Source organism: Mastomys coucha, unplaced genomic scaffold (assembly GCF_008632895.1).
Source record: "Mastomys coucha isolate ucsf_1 unplaced genomic scaffold, UCSF_Mcou_1 pScaffold18, whole genome shotgun sequence".
In the NCBI taxonomy this organism is placed as follows: domain Eukaryota; kingdom Metazoa; phylum Chordata; class Mammalia; order Rodentia; family Muridae; genus Mastomys; species Mastomys coucha.
In genome coordinates this window covers 46,820,410-46,846,237 of record NW_022196900.1, presented here as the reverse complement: position 1 = coordinate 46,846,237, position 25,828 = coordinate 46,820,410, and the positions used below count along the sequence as shown (strand labels likewise).

General features: G+C 43.9%; 1 protein-coding gene across 4 annotated transcripts in view; it reads left to right on the top strand.

The window, feature by feature from the left end:
• The window catches only part of Slc24a2 (solute carrier family 24 member 2), a 258,730-nt gene that overhangs the window by 170,086 nt on the left and 62,816 nt on the right, over nucleotides 1–25,828 (top strand). For 2 of the 4 annotated variants that reach the window (XM_031377816.1, XM_031377814.1), the window contains exon 5: nucleotides 21,832–21,882. The exons of the other annotated variants lie outside the window; for them this stretch is intronic. In XM_031377816.1, coding sequence (XP_031233676.1) covers nucleotides 21,832–21,882 — 51 coding nt within the window. The remainder of the gene's footprint in view (nucleotides 1–21,831; nucleotides 21,883–25,828) is intronic. 4 annotated transcript variants of the gene reach the window in all.

Below are 25,828 nucleotides of genomic sequence, written 5' to 3'. Positions count from 1 at the left end.
CCCCCCCCTCTCTCTCTCTCTCTCTCTCTCTCTCTCTCTCTCTCTCTCTCTCTCACTCACTTTCTCTCTCTCTCACACACACACATACACAAGTAAAATAAAATGAAATAAAATATTCACAATCACTTTTCATTTCTGCCAAAAAACTTAACTCACTGCTCTCTCAGAAATAGTCCCCTCTCTTGGTTCAGGTCTCATCACTTGAATTCACATGTCCTGTGACAAGCTGCAACTTTTGAACATTATAGAATTCATAGAACATTCTGGTTCAATCCCTAGGCTGACCCCTTGAATGTGGCAACATATCTAGAAAGTTCTCTGATGCTCCTGGCAGTCACCTGGCTGAGAGGTGCATGGGAACCACTGGTGCACAGCCAGTGTTCACCAAGGAAAGTATTCCATGTTAAAGACATTTAGAACAGATGGCCTGTAGGAACGTATTTCCCTGAGTCTCATCTGTGCCACACAGGTGGGTTGACTGGGCCCTAGCTAACACCCTTGATGGGCATCTGCTTTGGCCTCTGAGCCTGCACCCCACAATCCAACTGTGTGTGTTGTATCAGTGTATCACAAAGCACCCAAGACCTAGAGCTTGACTTTATGGTAGAAATTCGGTTGGGAATCAGCTGGGTGATTGTTTGCTTCATATTGTGATGATAGAGCTTATTTGGTGGTACCTAGCTGGCCAGCAAATAGGTTGGAAGGTCCAAGAGGGCTTTCCTCACACGTAATCTTTTGAAGGAAGTCTAGCCTCATCTAGATCTCTGACTCTTCTTGTTGTCTTTGGCCCCTTACACATAGCCAGATATCCTCTTGATGCCTGAGGGTTCCAAGAGTAGATCTAGGAGACCCAGGCTGGGAAGTCCCAGAGGTTCACTTCTACTACATCCCCAATCAAACTTCACAAAGGCTGGGCGAAGCTCCACTTCTCAGGAGAGCAATACCAGAAAGCTTGAAACCGCCTACCATTCTAGCCCAGGTTGTTTTATTCACCTGTTCATGGTTGTTTGGCATGCTGGAAGCAATGCACACTGTGTGGATGGACAAGCCATAGTCAGTCATCCTCCAAACAAAGCTGACCTTGTCTTTTTAGGAACACAACACCATAAATTGTTTGGCATGGTTTTTAGCAAGACCATGCATTGTTCATGAATACAAGGTCTCAGATCAGCCTAAAAACCATCTTAAGATGGTTGAAATAAACCCAGACAGGAGGATTGCTGCTAGTTCCAGGCCAATTTTGGCTACAAAGACCCAGTGTAAAAAAAAAAAAAAGAGAGAGAGAGAGAGAGAGAGCAATAGTAAGAGGAGAAATGACTGAAATATATTTTTCCCTTTATAAGAAAGTCCTGGAGAACCAGAATTCTCGGGCTCTGAGATTATTATACCATGACTGTCTGAATTGATCCTTCTAATAAACTCACTGTTCTCTATTGATTTTAACATTTTCCTAAACAAGCCATCCTTATTGACATAAAACATGGATGCTAGGCTGAATGTTCTACGGTGTGACGTACCCTCTGCTTTGGATGTTTCTGATAAAGGGATGTGCACATGTGCAGGTGCTTACTGCAGCCCTGGCACTCCACTAAGAACTCTGTGTGAACCAGAGTTTCTCTCCCTCCCAGAACCCTTCCTCTCTCTCATGGAGAGGTCAGACATGGAAAAGAGGCCCCGTCTTGCCTAAAGGTGACAAAGGAATAAAATGGGAGAGCCAGGATCTGAACCAGTATCTCCCTTGCTCCAAGTCTGTCTTTGTACTTCTTGTGTTTTGAGCCACTCCTCTAAGCTTCTGATGCCCAGACCCCTTCTCAGTTGTCAGGCAGGTGACTGTCTACAGTGTTTTTTACACATCAACCTCCTGTGTAATCTTATATTGAACTTGCCGTTCACTGTATTCCTGGTGTAGACAACAGACTAAAGCCTGGGTGCTCATCCCGGGCCTATTGTGGGCCCATCCCTGGACTTTGTGTATTCAATTCAAACCATAAGGTCTGGATTTCCCATACAGCTTCCCTCACAGCAAGGCCAAAGGCTCTCCCCCATGCCCTGTCACTCCCCAGCACCCCCTCCTCTCCTGTCAGCTTGTATCCACACATTTTTCTTCTCTTGTGTACAAAACTATCATTGGTCGGCCCATTTGACTGATGTGGAGACTAGTTGCACCAGGAAGAGAACCCCATATCGAACTCTGCATTCCATCCAGGTTTCAGTGCGGGGAAGGGGCGGGGGAGTGTCTCGCATACACAAGGCCGTATATATTGAATCTGCAGCACCACAAGGAGAACAGAAGAGAAGGCAGAGTGCAGCCAGATTTGTATTTGAGGAGTAAGAGAATGAGGGAAATCATACAACCCAACAGTGCATTTCTGGAAAAGCCCCTGACCTAGTGATGACATTGGAGAACAAAAACCGGTGGGATGACATCATAGTTTGGCCATGTACACCTGAACTGTTATGTGTTCCAAGACTAAGACCACCTGGGTTCAAATCCTACCCCATCGGACCTCCATTGGACCATGTTAAAATAGACACGACAAGCATGCTTGTTTGACGAGTGTTAGGTAGGCTTTTCAGGCCCTGGTTTCCTCAGATATCCAAGGAGATGGAGAGAGAGCCACTGTTGGAAAGTCGTGCAGATCCTATGCCATAACCCCTTGGGAGCAGTCATGGTGCTTTGTGTTTGCTAGCAACTGTGACTTGTTAAAGAGTCCAGTGTCATGGGCTCCATTTGAGTTAGAAGTTTTAGGGATTTCATCCTCTTTTTTAGCCAGAGCCCAAAAGTAAAAGCAAGGCTGCACCTTTAGGGGCCTGTTCACATCACATTTTTCTTCCCTGACCTAAAAACAAACAAACAAACAAATAACCTCCCCCAGACTGGCACAGAACTCATAGCCTTCCTGATTCAGCCGTCTCTCATCATCATCCCTACAGGATGGCAGCTGTGCCCCTTCAGCAATCCCCCTACCATTGTTTCTATATTCTAGCAGGAAGAAGGACGTTTAATCAGCAAATCATTAGGGTTCCTCAAGTGGAGTTTCCCATGCTTCATTAGAGCCAGAACAGGGCTAGGTGAGCACTTCCGTGTCTGAAGGAGCCAGGAGCAAATGCTTTGCCTCTCAACAAAAGCAGGATGTGCTGGGCAAGGACGCGTGGAGTGTGTCAGGAAGTCGGCCTTGGCGTTTACCACTTGTTCTTGCTATTGTCGTTGTTGCTTAGAAAGACTTAAAAGTGCCTGCTTTTCCAGAGAGGAGAAAAACTCTCTTCTCTGGTATTCAGACAATAAAAGAAAAAGTATACAGACAATAAAGATGTTCAGGACTGACCTTTTATAAAAAAGAAGAGCTTTGGGAAAATGGTGCCATTTTCTTCCAGCCAGCCTTGCAAGATCTGCTGGTCCTGTGGTTCCTTAGTTGTGTCTCGTGAAAGTGAGAACTACACAGTATAGCACAAGAAACTCCTCAGTTTGTCGTGAGCCACTCCTGTAACTGCTCCTGGGGCCCAGACTCATCTTTCTAGGCAGGAACCGCTACCTTCCTTGTCCCCAGAAAGGAAGGGATGCTACAGTGTTTTCAGTTGATTAGTCAAAAACGCCAGAGGAGCAATGGCTGGAAAAGCCGCAAGAATAAGCATGCTGGAATGAAAAGTTAACACGGAGTGGCTTTTAAGATCATCACAGTGACATACATTCCAAATGTAAAATAGCAGCATTAAATACATGACAACAGTTTAAAACTTACTCCCTAGGCCGAGAAGACAACAAAGTTATTTTAAAATACTAATAAGGAGTTCTGACTATATGGAGGTTATTTTGCTGAAGAAAAACGCAATATAATTTTAAGGAAGGAGCCACCACTCTCTGAACACTGGTCTGTAACCTCATACTGACACCATCAACTCCATTTTGGACGGAACATTGGATGTTCCCCAAGGCCAAGAGCACTACAGTGGCCAGACCAGGTGGGTATCAATCTATACCCACACTGAGAAGTTCCCAACGTCCTTCCACTAGGGAACCGATGTACTGGCTGAGCAGGCGTACCCAACGTATGAGGTCATAGACACTTCTCAAGGAACTGTAGGTTGCTCCCTGATCTTTATGGAAAACCGTGGGCATCGAATCGTCAGGGAACGATTCTAGCATAGGATTTCATAGCAGAGTACACTGCTCAACCCCCGGGCCCTGTGGGTTCCATACCTCGTTCTGTCCTTTTCCAGATGTGAGAGTCTTCATCTGTAAAATCAGATCAGTTCTACCTACCTCATTGTCTCCGCTGGGCTGCTTTACAAATATAGACTATGATAGGGTGTTAGCAATGGAGAAGGGGGGGTGTTTTGTTTTTGTTTTTTGGTTTGGTTTGTCTTTTTGTCAACACCACTAGGGTCAAATGTCAGGTGCGAACCTCCTCTGACAGAATTTTCTTAACAACTGGTATGGAAGGTCCTAGCCCACTATGGGTAGCGCTACCCCTGGATGTATGGTCCTGAGCAGTATAAGAAACCAGGCTGAAAAGGACATGGGAAGCAAGCCAGTAAATGGACCCTTCCATGATCTCTGCATCAGTTTCTGCCTCCAGGTTCCTGTCTCCTTCAGTGAGGGATTATGATCAGGATATGTGAGCCAAATAAACCCTTTCCTTCCCAAGTTGCTTCAGGTCACAGTCTCATCACAGCAACAGAAAAGTAATGATGCCATGACCCACCTCCGTTCACAGCCCTCTCACCAATAGTGCCTATGCAGTCTCCACTGTGACTGGAAATCTGCTCCTCTCCCTGGCCCCTTCCCTTATTTCTTCATGTCTTCACTCCTGTTCCTGCTCCTCTGCTTGCCTTCTGTCTCCCTTCATCTTCCTTTGTCTCTGCCTGTCCCTCTCTCCTCCCTCATTTGTTTTTCCCTTTGTTATAGTTCTCTGCCTACCTAGAGGCTCCAACAAACTCCAAGCAAACTTCTGTCTCAGGGCCTTTGCACATATGCCCACTTGACCTAGACATCTCCATCTCTCCTGTTCTCTCTTCCACGGACTCAGCTCCCAGGGGCTACCTGATCAGAGAGATCTTGATTTCCCTTTGCTCTGGAGTTCTCCATAACAATTATCATACGTGTTTCTTGTTTCCCATCCATGTCTACCCTGAAATGGCCAACAGGACAGGATTGAGGCAGGCCATGTTCTACCCCGAGTGCCTGGCTCAAGCAGACCCCAAGATGTATTTGTTGGCTGAATAGAATGAATACTGGCTTTTTTTTTTTCTTCTGCTGAACAACTGTGTGTTTAGCTGTGCTCTGGTAAAGGGCTCTTTTGTTGCGATCAACAAAGTCCTATTCAGTTGTTGTTCATCTTACAGTAGTGAGAAACAACCTTCTTTGCTTTGGCTCCTGTTACAGCCACAGCCTTCATTGTGGCTCCTTCCTGCCCTTGCTGGGTGGTAAGGTCAACCCTCTCCTCAATTGCCACTACCAGGAGAAACAACGTTTCTGCTTCTCACTTCCTCAGGCATCCCAGACCCCTTCCAAATACTTTGTTCTTTCATTTTCTTTCCTTTTCTTCCCCCCTTGATATTGGCCCTCTTATTTATTGCATTCCATGGACCTGGTTTTACAAATAAAACAATTGCCCCCACTGCAAGAGACTAAGAAGTTGGTTGTCGGAGCCCATCACTCACAGTGCACATACACAGACAGACACACAGACACACACAGAGACAGACAGACAGGCAGACAGGCAGGCAGGCAGACAGGCAGACACAGAGAGACAGACAGAGAAAGAGAGAGAGAGAGAGAGAGAGAGAGAGAGAGAGAGAGAGAGAGAGAGAGAGAGAGAGAGGGAGAGGGAGGGAGGGAGAAATGAGGGAGAGAGAGAGAGAGCCCTGTAAAATAGCACCCAGATTATGTCTTGGGGCTAAGGTGCTCTCCAAGCACAAAAGCTGAGCCTGTTACATTGCTCTGAACCCTTCTCTAAGAACAGTGCTTTCTCCATCCTATGGAGATTAAAAAATTAGTCTTGCATTTTCCTTTCATTTTTAACAGTTGTATTGGTAGTAGCAATGTGTATGAAGTGAGTACAGTGAACACCTCCCAGCACACAAGTGGAATCACGGCTGCCTGGAGAGCCTGTCACCAATGACAGGTTGTTTGCTGACAAGCCTGAGAAGATTTAGGACAGCAGGAGCCCCCAGTGGGCCCCACATGGACTCCATGAGTCTGCTTTTCCTGACACAGCCTTCAGAATGCTGTAATGAGTCATCTTCAGCCGACTCCACCTTTCCCATAGGACTCGTTCTTTGCTTGCAGTTAGGCAGATTTCCCCTGTGCGAGTGTTATCTTCCAGCCAGCAGCCTGCTCACCTGCCTGCAGATTGGCCACACCGTGCCTTTCAAAGAGACCTTTGTGCCCTCATTTCTTTCCCTCTCTGCTGGCTTGATAGTAGTTCAGGGAACAGGTGGTGAGCAAGTGACATCACTGTCCTAAATCCCAGAATGTCTTGTTCACAAATGATAAGCGAACACACACACACACACAAACACACACAAACACATATATGTGGATATATATTTTACAAGCTTCCCTATAGTATAGATCATGAATTTTGTTTTGTTTTATTTTCATTTCCATTTTTTTTTAACAACAGAGCCCTTTTTTTTTTTCCAAGAAATTCACACACGGAAGAGTCTTTACATGGTTATAATTCCTGAGCGCTTATATCAGCTTCTCTCAGCGTGCCCCATTCAGTAGCCTCCCTACTGTTCAGCAGGAAGACTGAAAGAGCAGACACAACAAAGACATGGCAAAGTACAAAGAATACACAAAATCAAGATTTCAAGTTTTTGTGGCAAAAATAATTAATATTATTAGTCTTCCTGAAGAATATTTTAAAAAAAAAATACAAGCCAATGTGTTAGGAAGATGTCCATTCTTTTCAAATCTCAAAAAAATATTGCATGAGACTGCCCAATTTGATTTGTAAATTTATATAAACTAAGTAAGAAGAGCAAGAGATATTTTTTGGCAACAAGAGGAGGGATGGATGGCGGGGAAGACCAGAGATGAAGAACCATTCTCAAAGCATCTCTATTAAATGCTCCAGTTGAAGTCTGAGGAGGGAGAAGACTTGATGAAGGCAGGGAAGGTGCCCCATGGGTGGCCCTTGGGGGACTTCTAGAACCTGCATGAGTACTGCTGCCTCAGAATCTGTGTCCTGCTCTTGGTGAGGCGCCAGGGAGCGCTGTCTTCCCAGATTAAAGGAAACAAGCCCCTCTGCATGCACTTTTGTGGGGGGTTCATTAAGTGTCCTTGTACACTACACCACAAGCCTGGCTCTGACACAAAGGAGTGTAGCTAGCCACATCCTGAGGAATCCATATTGCTGCATGAAGTCTGAAGAAGGGCCATAGGAAACATTCCTGGAGACCACGGGCTGTGAGAACAGATGGTAGAAGTAGAGGGACTGTGAGCACCTGAGGAGCTGCTTGGTTCAAGGAGACACAAAATATGGACTGTAGGCTCAACAGAAGCTAGGGCTCATTTGAGGGGAGTAGGCTTATCAAATGTTCCTCATTGCCCACTAGACTACAAGTCTGAAAGCTGCTCCCATCAAAGGGTGTGTATATGCCTTATGTGTGTGTCTCTCTGTGTATGCATGTGTGTGTGCCTTATGTATCTTTGTGTGGATGCATATACATGTGTGTATATGTATGTATGTGTCTTGTGTGTCTGTGTGTGTGCATCTGTGTATATGTATGTATGTGCCTTGTGTGTCTGTCTTTGTATGTGTATGCATATGTGTGTACCATGTATGTCTGTGTGTCTCTGTATGCTTGTGCATGTTTGTGTGTGTGTGTGTGTGTGTGTGTGTGTGTGTGTGTGTGTGTATGTGTATACCTGTAGAAGTCAGAGGTTGATGTTGGCTGTCTTCTCTTGTGGTTGAACCTACTTTTGTGATAGGACCTCACTGAACCTGAAACTGCAATTGTCTAGAGTGGTTGGCCAGTGAGTCCCACCATCTTTCCTTCTCTGCCCCTCTGCAAACACCGTGATTCAGGTATCAGCTGTTACTCCCAGCTTGTGTGGGTGCCAGAGATCTAAACTCAGTCCTCAAGCTTGGAAGTGCTCACTTAACTGACTGAGCCATCTCCTTGGCCTCAAGACTGAAATTTTTGAGTCCCTATTTCTCCATGTCCCACAGCTGATGGTCATCTGTGGGATTCTGTCAGCAATGGTGCTAAGAATGGAGAAGTGTTTTGCCTCTGAGGAAACACATTCAAAAACACTGTGAGTGCTAACAGCCACCCAGGCCTGAAGTTTGGCTTCAGAGCTGAGACATTTGCACCCACACAGGACTCATGTCCTCAGTCACACACGCCCATCATCAGTGCACTGAGCCATCTGTCTCTCTATTCCATTGCCTTCCAATTCTCTAACATATGTGAATGTCAGCGAGGAGCTGACGTGAAAATTCAACCCTCCCTCTCCTACTTGGCTTTCTTGTTTCTTACCAGACCCTGGAGCCTGTTATTTATTCCTCCCAGCTTCTGTTTTTTCAAAGGAAGAGCTACAAAATGAGCTTCTACAAATTGTCATTTGATCCCCAAAGAAAGTCATTTCATGCCCAGTTCATTCAAACTGTGGAGGTGTCCCTGAAAGTAGAAGTGTAACCTTTCTTTCTGTCTCAAGTTATACATCAGTTTAAATTAGCAGGAAAAATGTTTGCACACAGCCTCAGCCAGTGACGTGAGTAGCAACAGGAGGGGGAAACTCCCTGGAAGAGAAGATGCGGCCAGGGGCCTCAGCAAAAACCACCAAACCTCCAGGTAAAGAAGAGCAGGCTATTAGCAGGACAAGTTGGTTAACCCTCCTTTTAGGGGATAATAAAGCGTATTTGTGTATTTTAACATCATAATGGTTGGAATGCAGTCACTCCTGGGTTGAGCACATTATAAATGAATATCAATTAGGGCATAAGGGAATGTGGGTAGTCTTGCTGAAAATAAATGCTTTTGAGTGTGGACATAGTTTCTCTCTCCCCTCCTCAGCCAACAATTTATTTTGTTGGCATTTGAGATTAAACGTAGCATGAAGGAGGCAGGCTATAAAGCACAAAGTTACACCTCATTTGCTTCCTTGGAACTTATTCTCCAATGGCCACTCTTTCATAAAGGAGGGCTCAGAGTCCAACAGATGAAAAACAGTATTCCATAGGAGTGGGACAAAGGATAGAGGCCGTCCTGGATTGAAAAGGTGTTTTCTTTTTTCTTTTTTTCTTTTTTCATTTTTCTTTTTTTTTTTTTTTTTTTTTTTTTTTTTTTTTTTTTTTTTTTTTTTTAGTGTTTTTGAGACAGGGTTTCTCTGTGTATCCCTGGCTGTCCTGGAACTCACTCTGTAGACCAGGCTGGCCTTGAACTCAGAAATCTGCCTGCCTCTGCCTCCCAAGTGCTGGGATTAAAGGGGTGTGCCACCACTGCCCGGCTGGAAAAGGTATTTTCAAAATGCAGATGTACACATGGCACACATGAATATTTTCTGTGCCATAGCCCCTTCAATGGTTTCCTCCCAAAGGAAAGATATTTGAGCTGAGTGCCGGCTTTCAGTAGGGAGATGGTCCTTCCTCCTTATCCCACCCATCAGGGAAGGGCTCACCACCATCCTAGGGATGCTGATCCTATTGAGCATATGCATCCTCATGTGGCTCTCAGGCTCCTGTTTCTACTGACCTTATGTGATAAAGTCTGCCAGATCTGGCTTCTTCATGTCAATCATTAAAAATCATCCCTTTACCCACACCACACGGTCCTTTACCAGTTGTTTGTGCTCAAATGAGACTATATTATATACTCATGCATGCACACGTTTTTGAAAAGTAAGCCAAAATCCATTGTTGCTGCTGTAAAGCTCTCCAGTCTCTATTAGGTGGGGCAGGGGTGGGGAAGGGGAGTAATACATCTACCCATTCATTTACAAAGCACTTTTCTTTCACAAGCTGGCGTGCGTGGCAATCCCATTTAAAACATTTTCTTTGGGAACTCTTGCTATATGCAAAGTTTCTGGGAACTATGTCCCCAGACTACTGTGGACAGCCAGCTCAAATGCCATGGCTGAACATGACCTTTGCAGTATCTACACAGCTACTTTCATTTGTCTTCCAGCGTGGCAGTTCTCACGCCCAAACAATTAACAATGGAAGGAACTTTGCTTTAGCTTAAAAGCCTTCAGGCCAAAACACTCGTCATTAGCGGGAGTTAATGTCATATCTGAAAATTATGGTAAGAAAATTCTCCTGGGTAAGAGAGAGGTTTGCCAGGACCCAGCAGGCATGGAAGCAGGAGCAGGAAGCTGAGAGAGCACATCTTCCAATGGAGAAGAAAGCAGAGAGCCAATTGGAAATGGAGTAAGAATATAAACACTCAAGGCCCACCCCAGGATGGGGCGGTAGGGGGTGTACTTCCTTCAGCATACTCCACTTCCAGGAGCTAATGGCTCCTGGAGAGATGGCTCAGGGATGAGAACACTGCCTGCTCTTGCAGAAGATCTGGGTTCATTTCCCAGCATCTGTAACTCCAGTTCCAGGGGACCTGATGCCCTCCTCTGACTTCTGTGGGCATTGCACACATATGGCTCACATACATGCATGCAGGCAAAACACTCAATTTTTTTTTGAAAGAAAAAGACACTACCTCCCGAGGTTTCTACAACTTCCCCAAATAGCCACCAACAGAGGAACAAGTGTTCAGACAGGGACATTCTCATTCAAACCACCAAAGCCAGCTTCCCAGGAGGCTGAATGCCAGCCAGGACAGCCTAGTAAGAGGCTGGAGGGAAACTGCAAGTCAGAAGAGTTCTGAGGCTATAGCTAGCTCAGTGGTAGAATACTGGATAAGCATGCTTGAGGCTCTGGGTTCAGTCCCAAATACTACAAAATAAATCCTTGACCTCTCCTTTTCTATATTTTCCCCTATAAGGGAGCCTATTTAACCTGGATGGCAACATGAGTTTCTGCCACTCACCCTCCAGTGGACAGAAGTTATCCAGGAGCTGAAAGCTAGAGTTTTTGTGTCTACAAACTTCTGTCTTTTAAACAGTGAAAAAGTTGCAAGGCATAGTATTTGATGTGTTTTCTTTGAGAGGTCCGAATGTCTTCTGGAGTACATAGTTTTAGTATGGTCAGCAGACATGAAAAACAAAACAAAACAAAACAAAAACCAAACAACCCCTCTTTCCAACATAGTGGTGAAAACCTAGAAAAGCAGTTGCTGTGTTGGGCTCTATTTGGCCCTGGTTTGGGCCTTGAGGACAAACCTGAGCCTGGCTCGGGAGTTTTGTAAACTGTCTCAGTCATTTCCATACTGGAGTGACAGCAGCACAACCTGCTTAAGCCTGCCTTTGCCTAGCTCCTGCTGACATAGAGGAACTGTTACTGTTGGTTCCCTTAGTCACCCCATACCCTTCATCAACTTTCCCCTCCCCCTTCATCATTTCACCTCAGCAGAAAACTCCGCCTCCTCCCTCAGCCCTTTATAAAGAAAAGATTGATACAATAAAACGAGTTTCTGCTTGGACAGACTCCCGGCTTGGGGTGGTTATTCTCCGAAGGCAGGAGATCTGAGCCACAACACCATCCAGCTCAGCCCCGAGAGAGAGGCTCGGCTGGACCAGGTTCTCTCCCTCTCTCGCCTGGTTCTGTCGGCAGAGAGCCTGCCCAGCATTGCTGCACTACTTTTTAAACTCTGCTGAAGCATTCCCAGGCTACCTTTGGAATCCACCAGGGCTAGACAATCCTGTCTCCTGCTTTATTCATCACTTTCTCCGTATAGTTTCAGATATATCCAGACTATTGTGAAACATACCCCAATCCTCTTCCTTCAGTCATCCCTCTGTATGGCCTCCTGCCACAGAGAAGAGTATATAAAGAAGTCAGTCCGATGAATGGGGTTACACTTAGGGAATCATATTAGTCTTCCTCAACTTTTTTAACCCAGTCTTCTAAGTCTGTCTTCGTGAGGACTGCATATTTCTGCTGTGGTTGGGAGCTAAGTACATAATGAAATCGCATCCAGGACAATACTGTCCTAAAGGACCTATGATTCCACGGATGCTTGTTTCTCTCCATTACTTCTGCATCAGAGAATCAGTGACTTTCCTGTTGTGTCTTCTTACCCTGGAATCACTGTTCTCAGCCCTTCTCGAATTTTCATAGTCCGTCTTACTCTTTGCCTTTACTTTCCCTTGGGTGATTCAGATTTTGTTTGTTTGTTTTGTTGTTTTCTCTCCCATCATCTTTCCCATCATGTATCAGAAGGTAGAAGCCTGCCTGTGCAGGTCTAATATCTGGATAAACTTTAGCTCCAATTCTCTGTATGGCACAAACCGTTGATTCCAGCCCCAGCCCCAGAAGCATGTCCACCATGTTCTTCAGCCAGGGTGCAGCAACTACTTTTCTCAGCCGTGTCTCCCTCCCATTCTCAAGATGTGGTCTATGTGCAGAGTCATTCTTCCTATGCCTCTTTTGCGTGAAGTAACTCCTCCCAGGAGAGAAAGAATTACCCAGCATTCCTAGAGTAACGCCATAGACATCCTTCCCTTCAGACTTCCTCCTGACAGATACTAAAGAGTAGTAGAACCTGCAGAGTTAGAGCAGTAAAAGAATCTTGGGCCAAAGACAGGGGAAGTAGACAATAGAAACACTTTAAATGGGGATTTAATTGTTGGTCACCTACAGAACACCAGGAACCCTGCAGGAGGCCAAATTAACAAAATGAGTAAAGTGGTTCCTTGCCCTAACCAGTATCAAGCAAACTGGTTAAGTAAGGAAGCTTTGACAGGCACAACAGCAAGAACAAGTATCTGACATGGGCATGAGGAAAGAAACAGCTTATGCTAGGGTTAGGGGCATTCAGTGATGCCTAGGAGGCTGTAAACCTTAATGCATGGTTTTGGAGTGGAGAGTAAATTGGGAAATTCAATAAATCTTTTTGGCCAACAACAAAAAGATAGTACGTGTAAGGATAAGAAATAATGGCTGTTGAAAAGATTAATTGGCAAGTAGTATGAAAACATCAACAAAGTAAAACAATTCAGATAAGACCAGCATTTCAGTAGAATGCACAGACCTCAGGTAGGGAGGGGTACAGAGCAGAACTGGGGATCTCATCTCTGAGATCACTAGGCTCTGCACAAGCCCCTGAGCAGCCCACCATCACTTAGACACCCTTCCCCCAACCGCAGGTCTTACTCTCGCCTATATTTTTATGAAACATGTTGGCCTCTCTGAATGGACAGTCTCAGAAGTCTTTTTTCAAAAAAAAAAATCAGAACTGATTATTTAACCAGTTTTAAAGCCAGTAACAAACACATCTAGAGCCCTTAGATTTGGTAGAATTGAATCACAGAGTGCCTATAGTGATATAAAAATGTAGCCAGTAAAAAGTTATCAGTAAAAAGCTCAGCTTTCCACTCCTCCTCACTGGCTCCTAAAAATTGTTAAGACCGCACTTAAGAAATATATTATTAGAAGAACCAAATAAGTTGTAAAAACCAACAAATGCCCGAGATCCTCAACACGATTCTCCAGGGTGGCTGTGGTTGTTCCCATTTACAGAATGATGAAAATTGAGTTTCAAGGAGATCAGATAGCCCTGGACACACACACACACACACACACACACACACACACACACACACACTCACTCCTGGCCAAGAAGAGCAGATCCAGCTGTGCAAGGTTATCAGCTGCACACAGACCTATCATATTATATTATCACCTGTTTTTCACCTTGACTTTGAGAAAAAGGAACAAAGCATACTCTAGCAATGTGTCAGGATCTGAAACCATCTGCAGATAGTCGTTGAGGTTTGAAATGGCACAGGTAAAAGAATTCTCATAAGAGACAGGTGTCCTTCTAACCATGCTGTGTTAGGCTGGATCTTTCCTTAGGATGTCTGTTGTTTTGTTTTCTGAAAAACATCCTTCCTAGTAAAAGGCTTATTCTACTCTGCCCCATCGCCTCCCTACCCCATCTCAAAAGGAGAGCAGAACCTCACATCCAAGGGTCTGCTTTTCTTGCCTGATCACCCAGCACATGTAAAATATAGTGAAATATGGTCTGAGACAGCCCCTCACAGGGCAGCGTCGGCAAGCACTGTGACATTGCTAAGCAACACCACAGAGAAGCTCGCTGCAAATTAGGGGACAAATTTGTAAGAAGCCAGAGTATCTGGGGACTCGCATGGACATTTTATTATGAGCCATCTGGATGATCTACAGTAATGACCACACATTATTGTTCGCTGTTCACGGCTGATAATTCCCACATAATTATATTGACACCTTCCCCCCCGTGATCCTAACCTAGCTTTCAAAGTCTTCCACTGGGCTCTGCCTCGTCCAGGTACTAATCTGCAAAACGACAGAGGAGAGTTAGACCTAACGAGCAGTTTTCATTCCTCCCAAAATAAAATTCAAAACGCGGTAAGAAGTCATTTTCTGCTTTCCACTTGCACAATGGTGGAACTCGCTGCCCAGGAAGGCCCATAATAGATGGAACTGGTCATAATACTATATCTGTTCAGGTTTCCCAATGTGGGCTCCACTACAGTTCCCCAGAGGAAACCATTGTAAGATTCAGTCCCCATTCTCAACCAGCAAGGACCCAACCAGGGCACAAAGAAGCAAGTCTTAACCCAGTGAGGAAAAGTGATCCCTCGCAGGTCCAGCCACCTGAATGGGTCATTTATTAAGCTAACATTTGCAAGTAAATTGGGTTAAGCAATTGGATTTTAAAGCACAAGTTACAAAGTTCATGAACGAAATAGAGCTCAGATTCATTAAAGTTTTTTTTTTAATTTAGAATTTGTTGAAAACACATGAAAATCAAGAGGTTTCACAAAGAAAACTAGGTATGCAGTTTCCGCTCGTAAGAAAAGGTCTGTGAGTACTTCATTTACAGTACACACTTACACAAGTACATACACCAGGAAGCAAATGAGTGAGGGAGACAAAAGTGTTGGTGATAACAAGCCACACGGTCTAGATTTGCAAAGAGTTGAGACAGGAGAGTAAGAAATTCACAAAAGGGCCAGATTCGGATGGCATGAACATCAGCAGTAACTCCCCAAGAGCGCAAAGGTAGGCTGCACCTGCGTGTGTGTATGTGCACGCCTGTAAATCCTGTTTATACATCCTACTTAGAACTCAGGAGCTGGTATAGGATTACTGTCATGGTTCACTTTGTGATGCCCATTTTAGAATGCCTAGGATTGGATAATTTATAAAACACAGACCTATGTGCTCAGTTGCTCATCGTTCTGGGGATGTGGGTCTGGCGAGGGCTGGCTCTCTGCTGTCAGGGCAGCACCTGAAACACATGTCCTCCATAGGCATTCAATGTTGCTCACAAGAGCAAAGACAGAGCTCCTCCCGTTATCCTTTTTGTGGCACCATGGATCTATTCCAAAAGAAAGTGTCCTTCTGACCTGAACGGGTCTTGAACAGTTCTAAATTCCAATTTTATTGCATTAAAAGTTGAGTTATAATTCATGAATTCAGGAGAACCCATCCAAACCAAGATCAGCTCTTTATTTTCGTTTGCCAAGTCCTTACCTTGCTCTGAGGAACCTAAGTGAGAAGCCTTAATCTCATAGAACAAGAAGTACTCAGCAGGAGGAAAGAGATCCATGGGGCAAAATGTATCGCTACTAACGCCTCATGTATGGCATGTGTGTGCCACATGTTGATTTCAGCTGTCCCCAGGCACCTGTGTTCTGTGTCCCTGTGGAAGAGCTACTCAGAGAAGTTCACCTCGAATGTCAGTCTCCCACAGAATGCCACACCGAGCTTCTGCAATGTGTCAGTACTTTGAAAGCTTTGGAACTTAAAGGTTAAAATATTCCTTCCCTTTTCACTTGAGTAGGAAGTGAGATTCGAGGTTGTTTCTTCATTTAACCTCCATCTCTTAAGTGGTTCAGGTTTTGTTTTAGTTTTCTCCAATTTAAAAAAGAAGAGAAAAAAAAAGATTGCTTCTGTTGGCCAGGAACATTTGATACATAAGAGTAGTGGCTTAAGAAAACCATTAATTTTAGTAGTCCATACAAATTGGTTTTTGAGGGAAAAAAAATCCAACCATAAAGCTTAATATTGGGCTGCATTAGAAAACATCTTCTTTCAGCCAAGAACTTATGCTTAGTATGAAGAAAAATTTTCAAATTAGGAGACATTTTAAAAAGATAGTAGTTGTGCTGGGTGATGGCACATGGCTTTAATCCCAGTGCTTGGGAGGCAGAGGCAGGCAGATCTCTGTGAATTCGAGACCAGCCTGGTCTACAGAGCTAGTTCCAGGACAGCCACTCAAAGAAACCCTGTCTAAAAAAAAAAACAAAAGTAGTAACCAAGTTATTCCAAACACCCCACAAAAAAATCATAAGATCTATGAACAGTGCAAGTGCTCTGTATGGTGAGAAATTAAAAATCATAAGCCCTTGCCCTGTCATTTAGAAACATCCATGCTGGATGTTGGGTACATGCCTGCAGTCTCAGTGCTTTGGTGGGTAGATGCAGGAAGATCAGGAATTCCAGGCTGAGCTCAGCTTAGTAGTGAGTTTGAGCCCAGCTTGGGCAACTTGAGTCACTGCCTCAAAAATCCAAAGTAACAAAAAATAAATAAAATATTCAAAGCAAACATTTACTCTGTAATTAAAGGAAATCCTCAGATTTATAGAAAAGAAAAAATACCTTCACTCTGAGACTAAATTAACAAATTACTGACTTGCTTCTAGAAGTTTTCCAAGGCGTCTTTTTACCAGGTTCTGTGTATTGGGAAAGAAGTATAGGTAATTTGTTCCTCATTGGCTCATCTCAAAACACTCATAAATAGCCATCCATGGAGACAATTAGCCTTTGGATGACACTTCACCACTTTACACTAAGCTGAATTTTATAGATTGTTGCTGGACCTTTGGCAAACAGAGGAAGGAGACCAATTACTAAAGATATTTGTAACTCCCCAGTCCAAAGTTCTTTACATACCAATTCGTCTGATCCTATAAAAACACTACAAGTAATTGCCTCTCCCTGTGCCCCCACCTCAGTGGAAGAACAGAAAAAAAGGGGGGCAAGGGGTACGCAGCTCATAACTAGTAGCACCTATCTTTGAGCTACCCAGTGAAGGCCTCTTAACCTCTATTGTAATGGCCGCAGTGGAAAAATTCAAGCATCAATGTTGACATTCTCGGTTTTACCAAGTCCAGAAAAACTCAACACACCAAGGCATTCTGAGTGCCACTGTCTCTGGAGAGCTGTGATTTGAATACTTTTATTTAGTAAATGTGAAGAGAGCTGAGCATGTGGTGTGGGGATGTGGGTTTTCTGTTTTAGACAGATTTAAAGTAAGACAGAGTCTTTACTCTCAACGTAAGACAAGTGAACCAGGAACCAGCTCACTGACAAACACACAAAGGGAAAATGTCTAGGTGCTCATTGGCACCTGACAGTCAGATGAATAAGGGTCAGGTGTCCCATTTTCTCCCTCTTTTTGGTTAGTGCTTTGATTTTTCCTTAAATCTGAGAGTAGATGCAAAGAATTAATGAAGAGATGTTTTTAAATATTGGCCCCAGAATGATGACTATCTTTTGCTATTGAACAACAAATCTCTTTTGAAAACCTCTTGGTCATACTGAATTTGTCTTAACAAGCTTGGATAAGGTACCACATTGTCTCACTGCCCTGCTTCACATCCTAGGGGTTCTCATCTTTGTGGTATTCGCAATAATGACAGTTTCTCATATTCTTTCTTGTGTGGGTCATCCTGTATGCTCTTCACTGCCACTCTGTGTATAGTACAGAGCAATGACCATACTGAGGATGCCAGCGTTCAGAGAGAGGAAACACCTTGCTCAGAGTCACATGTCCCATAAGCAGCAGATCTTGGTTCCCAAACTACACCTCCAACCTCAAATCCCATCTTCTTCCATGCACTTTATGCTGAACATAACACTTCCATGCAAGACAGTACTCATCCATACATCTTGATAAGCACTAGATAGCTTAACTGCAGTTTGGACTGCAGTCAGGACTGAGAAAGCCTTGATTTTTCAGATTGTCCTAAAAAGGTCAAACCCATACCCAGAAATAAAGCTAGATCTTTGAAAAGAATAGAACATTAATCATTAATTTTTCCCATGAAATGACACTTAAATAATAAATGTGTATTCTCATTTGTTTTTTCACCTCCAGTTCTTATTCAAATCAGGTGAACTCAGCATAGATCCTTCTACTGACTTTCCATTTCATACACCCATATTTTAAATCTTCAAACATGAGAAGTCCCATGCTCTAGTGTTTGGTGGTAGCTATGGAATGAAGAGTGTCAACATATAGCTGAGGAAGGAGAAATCTGTGCTTGTGTACTTCTTGAAAAAGGCAGAAGCCAAGAGCTTCAAATACTAATTCTTATTCACAGATTAGAAACAAAACCCCTACCCTGATTTTGTTCAGTGTGAAGTATGGACCAGAGCCATACTTCATAAAGTCAGCTAGAGAGATTTCTAGCAAATGTGTATCAAGATGGTCAGATGAACAATAATATGTTCAGTTCCTTGGATGGATAGGAACTTGGACACCTGGGTCCCCAGATCTCCAGGTGGCACAAAAGCCAGCACAGTACCATGTCAGGCAACCCAGCCTTCAGGCTCATTGAAAATATAACAGTGAGTTTGTATGACACTGTGCAAAGAGGCATCTATGGTCAAATTTAGGCTCATCCCAAACACAAACCAATGAGTTTGCAATGTACCCCTCCCTGTGGGCCATGTGGTATTCTTAGAGAAATCTTTCAAAGAAGAGGCACCAGATGATTTCCAGAGTGGAAACCAGGATGATACACCACTGCCTCTTGTTCAGTTACTACAATGAATGCTGCTAGCTGGGACCAAACAGTTACCATCTAAGCTTTCTGAACCTCTTCCCTTCTTTTCTCAAGAGAATCTCAGTTGGTTCCTAGTCCAGATAAATTGAAAATAGCAGGGTGATGGTCATGCAGCACTCTGGAGGCACAGCCAAGAAGATCTGTGAGTTCTAGGACAGCCTGATCTACAGAGTAAGTTCCAGGACAGCAAGGGCTACACAGAGAAACCCTGTCTCAAAACCAGAAGTAGATAGATAGGTAGATAGATAGATAGATAGATAGATAGATAGATAGATAGATAGATAGATAGATAGATAGATAGATGAAAAACAAGTCCAGGGTGGCTTGAAAGGTGTCATGGGTTGAAGGATGGGTGATTTGGAAGTCAAGTTCTTGCACAGGTGAGTTTCATTATGTTTTCTGGACCCTTCCAACAAGGTTGGCCTGGCCACAGGCTGTCAACAAACAGTGTCTGAGGCCACTTTCCATGGGGGCACCTTTGGCCTATAGGACAGTAGCCAGATGTGTGAGGAGCTCTGGCTTCTGCACGCACACTGTGTTTGTCCTGCTTGCATGTTGCATCCCTCAACCTGCACCACTTATGACCCCAGGATCAGGGAACAGGCGTATTTGGCTCGTGGAGATGTTGCCCTGCTTCCCTCGGGATGTGGCTGCTCAGTTCACCATCTCACCATCCCGTGGCTGCCAACGATGAAGACTGTGTTCTAATCTGCTCATTTTTGCCCTCCATCCTTTCCTGAAAATATGGTCCCCTCAGCTTGAGTCAATACTCTTACGTTCAAGTCCTCCTTCAACTGCTTCACTAGCCATGTAACCTGTTGCTATGCAGCTTTTCACTGCCTCACTCCCCATCGTTTGCCTTATTGTTTTCCCCATTAAGTGTGTCCTGTTCTTGTTCCTGTGTACCATTCATCATCCAAGGAAACAGCTCAGAAGTGATCTAGATATTGCCACAATGCAAGACGTGTAGAGCTTGTTATACATGAAGAGTTCCTACTCTGTGTCAACATAAAGTGACAGTTCAACAGTGTGATTGTATTTATTATATATGGTTCCAAGCAGAGATAAAGTTCAAAACAATAGCATCTACCACAAACAGATGCTTCACAGGTTGGGATCAACACGTGAAAACAGGTGTGTGCAAACAGAAAGGTTTGCATCTGAAAAGATGGATCCACTAACATAAAGTGATGTGTCATCACCAAGCAGAACATGCTTGACAACCAGTTTTGCAAACACATGGCCACCCATATCCTGTTTTCTGAACAGATAATAGTGGATTCCAGCTGGTTATACCTCTGCTTTACCTGGCAGAGGAAAGGGAGCCTACAAAAAACTACTTGTTGGCTGACAGAATTTATCAATTTACTGCAAGATTACACACATACACACGCCTATTTTGTAAAACCACTATGAACATATGATTAATATTTATGATGTAGGTCATTTAAGACCTCTACTCCTCTATAAACACACATACATGCATACACCAACTGTTCTTAAAAACAACAGAAAAATAATTCACTAAAAGCAATACCTAGAAATCACAAAAAAAAATATTATTTAAATAAAATTCAACTTCTTATTGAAGCACCTGCAAGTCTTTGTAATGATTCTAACAAAGGCCAGGATAGATAAGAGTCACAAGAACATAAAGATGGGATGATTTTTTTTCTCCCCAAAGGTATAATTTTCTAGTGGTGTATTGGTATTAAAATAGCTTTAGATAAAATTAGACATGTGGAAAGGACTATATAGAGGAGAGAATGCATAGTATAAATATCCAAAGCAGGGATGCTTGTCATCTGCTTTAAGCAGTCTCCTGCATCTCACACAGACTCATCAATTTCAAGTTGATTCACATGTGAGTTTTCAGCATCTGTCCAAGGCAATGGGCCATGAACACATTCTGTGGAGTCATAAGAGTGTCTCTGGAGTCTAATTAAATTCTTGAAGTTTATTGGGAGGATGTCATTATGACCAAGAAAGCCATTTTTAATTGGCTTACAACATTGCTCAAAATTATCTGGGATTATGAAAAGAACAAAAAAAATCAAAGTTTCTGTTTTGAAACTAAAGTAAGAAACAGAAGAAATACATCTCTGTCTCCTCCCTGTCCCCAGTTGACTCCAAATCCCTGCCTCCCAGTGATCTCCAGTACACACGGGTCCCCAGTGTCACCTATACTCAGAAGCACGAAAGCCGCTCCCCTACCCTGCGCTTTGTACCACAGCAGCCCATGCCTTGATCCCCGGGTTGTGCTTCTCTCTCACCTGTCTCAGCCAGGCGAGGTTCCCTGTGAAGATGCCTCACTGGTCCATCCAGTACTTGCAGTGCCTCTGGTACCTTGTCCAGCATCCTACACACATGACACTTGGTGTTTCGTTTAGAATATGAGACCTTCGGGAATAGGAGAGTAAAAATTGGGCTGTTCATATAGCATCTCTCCAGATAGCCTCCTTATTCTCTAACAGACGGTTCTGTTGGGGGCTGGAAAAGCCATGCAGTGATTTTTAGGCCACTTTACATAGCAAGTGTCTACAAGGATCCCTGGGTGTAGATGGCTGTTCTTGCTCAGTCCTTTCCTCCTGGAGTGTCACCTCTATAAAAGTTGTGAGGTTAGGAAAGGCCTGGGCCGAAGCACCTTTGCCAAGTGTTCTGTTTTATTGAGTGTTAAACTAACATGTCCTATTCTGTAATGCACAGCCCAGCCCACCCTCAGTCGAATAATACATTTTCAATGATTCTGAAAACGGGCCGTGAAGCCGTCTACCACATGGCTCATGTTTGCACAGCTCCAGCTAGTTACGATTGCCGAAGCTGACAGTGTGACTCTGCATCTGATTAATTAAGAATGTGTAAAAGCAAAGTTCTTGCATTATAGCTCGTTCCTTATCTTTGTGTCTTTTACTGTGATGTTGTAGAACTTGGATCATATGGAAAACTAAAATATTATGACACAATGACTGAAGAAGGTAAGAATGATTTCAGAATTGTATGCCCCTGGCTTTTTTCCTTTTCCTTCTTTCATTTATGGTGTCTGTTGCTTGCCCATTTTTTTAACCTCTTTATTTTCTTCTTTGCATGATCACAGTAACATTGTGTGGTTTTTTTGGTTGGTTAGTTTGTTTTGGGTTTTGAGTTCTGCATTTTTGTCTAGTTTCTTGCCATTGTGTTTAGTTGGAATTAGAGACGTGCAATACCATGGGTAATTTTGTTATTCCATTCAAACAATCAAACCATCCTGATTATATAACACACACAGAGAAATGGTGTCCACAATACAAGCACAAATCAACACCTACATACTCACAGAACATACGGAAATATGTCCACCCAGTGCTCACCTGGGATGCCCTGCGTTTCAGAGGGGAGTTAAGTTTTGATGAATTTATTGTTTGTGTAAAAGCAACGAAATACCTAAAGTAGCGTGTATACCTTAAACCAGCCTAAAACCCAGTTCTCAAGCAGAAGGCAGTGGGCTGTGTCCTCAGGCCCTACTATCCCTGCCAACTCAGGCAAGAATCTTAATCTGATAGTCTAGAGCCACGATTCCAGGTGCCTGACTTGTCTCTAGGAGGCTCCCACTCTATCAGGTTGGGTGAGTCACTTGAACAATTTCCTAAGTCGGGATTTATTCTTAAATGTACTTACTAGTGGATTCCAGTCCCTATCTCAGAGAGCAACCTTGTCCCTGGCAGAGTCACTTTTCATAATTATTTAATTCCGGAACAGAATTCGTAGAAGAGCAATTTGACATTTTTGAATTCTTGTAAAGGGACTTGTCTCCTCATCCCAGCTGTCATTCCATCCCACTCATGTCTCCACATTTTGAGGAATATGAAATATTTATTTAAAAAAAATCATTTGGGGTTTTTACATGATTCTTCCTCTGATACCAACATGCAGTCAGAAGGTACCCTAGATGTCCTTCAACACAGGAAATTCCCAAGTGTGTTGCATATCTTGCATTCAGCTTCCAGTATTTCTCAGCTGCCTTAGTTTACCAAAGATTTCCTAGTTGCTTTGCATGCACAAAGTAGACCATTTGACAATTCTGGATAAGCCCATTCTCAGTCCCTCCCAGTTCTGGCTTCTGCACATAACTGGGCCCTTCTCTGTTGCTCTCCTGGGTTTCTGGTTAACCACTGCAGAGTTATTAAGTGGTCTGGCCACTAAGAAGATCTTCGTCAGAGTCCTGTCAACAGCCAGAGAAATACAGGTCTTTGGTTAGTGCCCTTCCACCAGGTAGTAAGCTGAAGGGAGCCCCCAGCCTGACTGTCATTTGACTTCTGGCTTAGGGAGAGGGTTTGTTGACTCTCACTAATCTCCCACTGTGTCCCTTATGACACCCTGCCCGTGGCCTACCAGCCCCACCTCTCTCTTGTCTCCCTGTCACTTTATCAACCCTTTCTCTTGTTTCTCTCCTTCCTCTTTGTACAACCCTCTGAGTAAATGCTGTTATGCAGCCACTCCTTCCCCTTTCCCTGCTACCCCAGTTAGGACCATGTGGAGATTCAGGAGCGGTACTTGCTGTCCTTGCTGATGATATTACTTGCTAATGATTGAGGTTTGGAGGAAGAGAACCAAAGTCAAACTGTCCTCTGGACTAAGAACCAAGGATGGTTCTTAGGTTAGGAAGCTTGACTGCTGGTGTCTCCGTGGCTTCATAGATCACCTTTTACCTCCTTCGTCATGTTGATTGTCCCTCCTTTCATCCATTTCCCGCTCACTGTCTAATTCTTGGCTAAACACCCCTCCCCACGATGATAAGCAAACAATAACTGAAGCAGCATTCCATGACATATCCTCCCGTAATGTTACTGGTATGCTTCAACACCAAGGAAGGAAGGGAGCAGAGGAGGGAGCCGTATGTAAAGCACTAAGAGACTTTTGACATCTCTACCAGGAGACTCTTGGTTCTTGGCTGTGCTGTCAGACACCACAGCCTACAGTGAGTCATGTAGACCGTGAATCAGGTCTGCAGGGTACTCAGGCTTCTTTGATCAGAAAAATCTTCCTTATGTGGGTCTTCTTGTGGGACCACCCAGGAAATGCTACCTGAGGTTAACCCTTCATCTCGAATGAAAGCCTCTGGAAGAGTAAAGTCTTCCAAGCACATAGCAGTCCCTTTGCAGTACCAACATAAAGGAGACCATGCAATAGTGCTTCAGCCCTCCTAGACCACACTACTTGACAGAGCAAGCCAAATTTGGCTTGAACCTAGTTCTTGGATTCCATCAAAGAGATCCAAAGTCAACTTAGGTCCCTCAGACCTGACAATAGACATTCTCAAGGGCTTCTCACCTCTCACTTTAAAATAATAATCATAACTCTGATTTATGACCCTCCATGCTGTGCAGTGGAAGAGAGTGTAATAAAGATGGAGGCATCTGGGGCAATAACTATTAGTCACCACCTTTGGGAAATACTCTGCTCCATTTAAGCAGTCTTACAGTTTGAGCACTGTGACTAGCCTCCAGTAAGGCTTTATTATGTTGGCTCATATGATGAGTCATTATTTATAGCTATTTACAGGGATTCTCTGGACATGATGCAAGATCAGCTACTTGTAGCAAATCCTTTTCATCCTCCTTAAATGGATCAAATGGAAAGATGCATTATACATATCATCTCATCTCCAGGGAAGAATGGAATAGGGACTTTTAAATACTGTCCTACACATAGTTGGCACATTATTTTTGGGCACCTTCTTGTGCTAGACGTCCAAGTAGGTACTCTGAGGAGACATGACTGAAGAGCAGGCAGTCTGTTCCCATGAAGCTTGCAAACAAGAGGGAGTGGTAACAGAGTAACTGAGGCACCAGGAAGAAAACAGTAAAAACTGGAGAAGTTCAGAAGATGATGTAGAAAAGATGTCTGCCAGTAGGGGAAGGAGAAGATTTTTATGAAGGAGTCTTTGAATGAGCCCTAACAAGTCAGTAGATATAGGATAAACTAGATAAGGAAGATGGAAAAAAAACTGACTGGGATGAGAGAGAGATGAAGGTGGAGGCCACTCCAGCATAGTGAGGTGCCTGGATGCAGGCCAGTAGGTTTTGTAAACATTGTATTGTCTCCCTAGTACCATGGTCACATGGGTAGGCTGTCATGGCACTGGGAGAAATCAAGGCTTGGCTCATAGAAGTATCTTGGTACTTGAAGACACTGAAGTTCAGGGGAGCAAAGTGATTCATCTGGGAATATAGAGACAGATGGGGGGAGCTGAACTCAGTACAGTCACCCCAAAGCTCTGCCTTGTGCAGGTGGCCCTGGAGAGCACGCCCATCCCAGCTCTCATTTACCTCTGTTTTGGTTTGTCTCTGTAATAAAGTACCAAAACAGATGTAACAGCGCAAGCCATCTCTTCATCAGCATGAGGATGGATGTGATGCTCGGAAGAATCAGGAGCAAGCAAAGACAATCTGCTTGAAAGCTTCTGCCGAGTGGGAGACATGAGATTCGAAGGCTGTAAGACACTAAGCTAGCAGAGAGCGGCAGGTCATCTGTCTCTCAGCCTCAGGATCCTAGAGCAGGCAAAGCCCCAGCCCTACAGTCAAACACTACTTCTGTAGTTTTACACTCCTGTTCCCAAGAAGATAAGCTGTCCAACCCGTGTGTTCCCTTAATAATAACTAATAACTGCAGAGGAATTATTGTACAGGCATAGGAGGTTAGGGAGCTTTGCTTTTCCCAGGGACTGTATTTGCTTTGGAACAAGACACTTTTGGAAATTCTAAAAACAAATGTATAAGGCTAGTTCAAAGACAGTGAGATGGCTTAGCAGGGAAAGGCACTGGCTGCCAAGCCTGATGTCTCACGTCGATCCCCAGGACCCACATGGTGGAAAGAGAGAACCAGTTCCTACAAATCGTCCTCTGATCTCTAAATACACACGGAGCACAAGCTCCTGCCTCCCCC